A 1,181-nucleotide genomic window follows, 5' to 3' on the forward strand; every position below is an offset into this window, starting at 1 on the left:
AGTGCCATGGCATCATGCTCACAGCAACCTCCAACTCCTGGGCTCAAGCGAGTCTCCTGCCGTAGCCTCCCAAGTAGCTGGGACTACAGGCGCTCCCCTCAACGCCTGGCCATTTTTTGGTTGCAGCCATCATTGTTTGGCGGGCCCGGGCTGGGGATTCGAACCCGCCACCTTAGGTGTATGTGGCTGGCACCTTAGCTGCTTGAGCCACAGGCGCCGAGCCTATTCTTGTCTTTTATAAGTGTCTAAGTAGACAATTTTTTATTCAATATTATCTTAGCATAGGTTATTAAGAGCTAGATCCAAACATGACTCTTAAGTAGTTATATCCTCTATTAGCTTGGCAATCTGATTGTTAGCTATAAAAGTTGAGGAAAACTAAGTCTGCAATGACAAGGAATAGTAGAAACAACCTCTTGGAGGCAGGAGACTTCTGAACATTTACCCACTAGTCAACAGGCTGCATACCTGGTTGCTACATACCTGTGCTGTGTATTTCTTCAGTAATATACATGCCTTCCCGATAGGTTAGTCCTCCTACCACAGGGGTTCCTGTGGCTGGAGCCAGTGAAGGGTCAAACGCATCAATATCAAAACTCAGGTGGATTGGCCGTTGTCTTCTGGAAAGGAAGAGGGTAAGAATACTTACATGGTTGTAATCAACCTTCCTGTGGTTTGCAAATCCTTAATTTTACTGCTGTTAGTCCTAGTACTTTGTTAATAAACCTGTTAATGATATTTCCAGGTTTTCTATTTCTGGAAGTTCCTGAGATTAGCATGTTGACCTACACACAACTTCATGATACTGTTATTTGTTCTGCATGCCTCAAACTCCAGTTTATAATTCGGGCTTATCCTGGGTATTAGAACTTCTTGCCCAAATAATTGTCAACAGAGGAAATCCTTCACTTCCGTATGAGATTGGGCTCTGATATATTCTAATTATGTTGGCTTGATCTAGGTTACCATTGCTGTCATTCTCTGAATATAAGAACAGCTGAGTTAACTTAGTTAACTTAGTCCTGATTTTATGTCTGCAATTTTTTTTATTTTTATTTAATTTTATCCAGTCAGGTTGACACCTATGTCTGCAATCTTTCTTTTTTTTTTTGAGACAGAGCCTCAAGCTGTCCCCCTGGGTAGAGTGCCGTGGCATTACAGCTCACAGCAACCTCCAACTC

General features: G+C 42.6%; 1 protein-coding gene across 1 annotated transcript in view; it reads right to left on the reverse strand.

Annotated features, from left to right (window-relative positions):
- The window catches only part of ARG2 (arginase 2), a 33,648-nt gene that overhangs the window by 3,894 nt on the left and 28,573 nt on the right, over positions 1-1,181 (reverse strand). The window contains exon 7 of the mRNA XM_003797378.3: positions 484-620. Coding sequence (XP_003797426.1) covers positions 484-620 — 137 coding nt within the window. The remainder of the gene's footprint in view (positions 1-483; positions 621-1,181) is intronic.

The sequence above is a fragment of the Otolemur garnettii genome, unplaced genomic scaffold (assembly GCF_000181295.1).
Source record: "Otolemur garnettii isolate 467f Iridium unplaced genomic scaffold, OtoGar3 scaffold00115, whole genome shotgun sequence".
Taxonomy (NCBI): domain Eukaryota; kingdom Metazoa; phylum Chordata; class Mammalia; order Primates; family Galagidae; genus Otolemur; species Otolemur garnettii.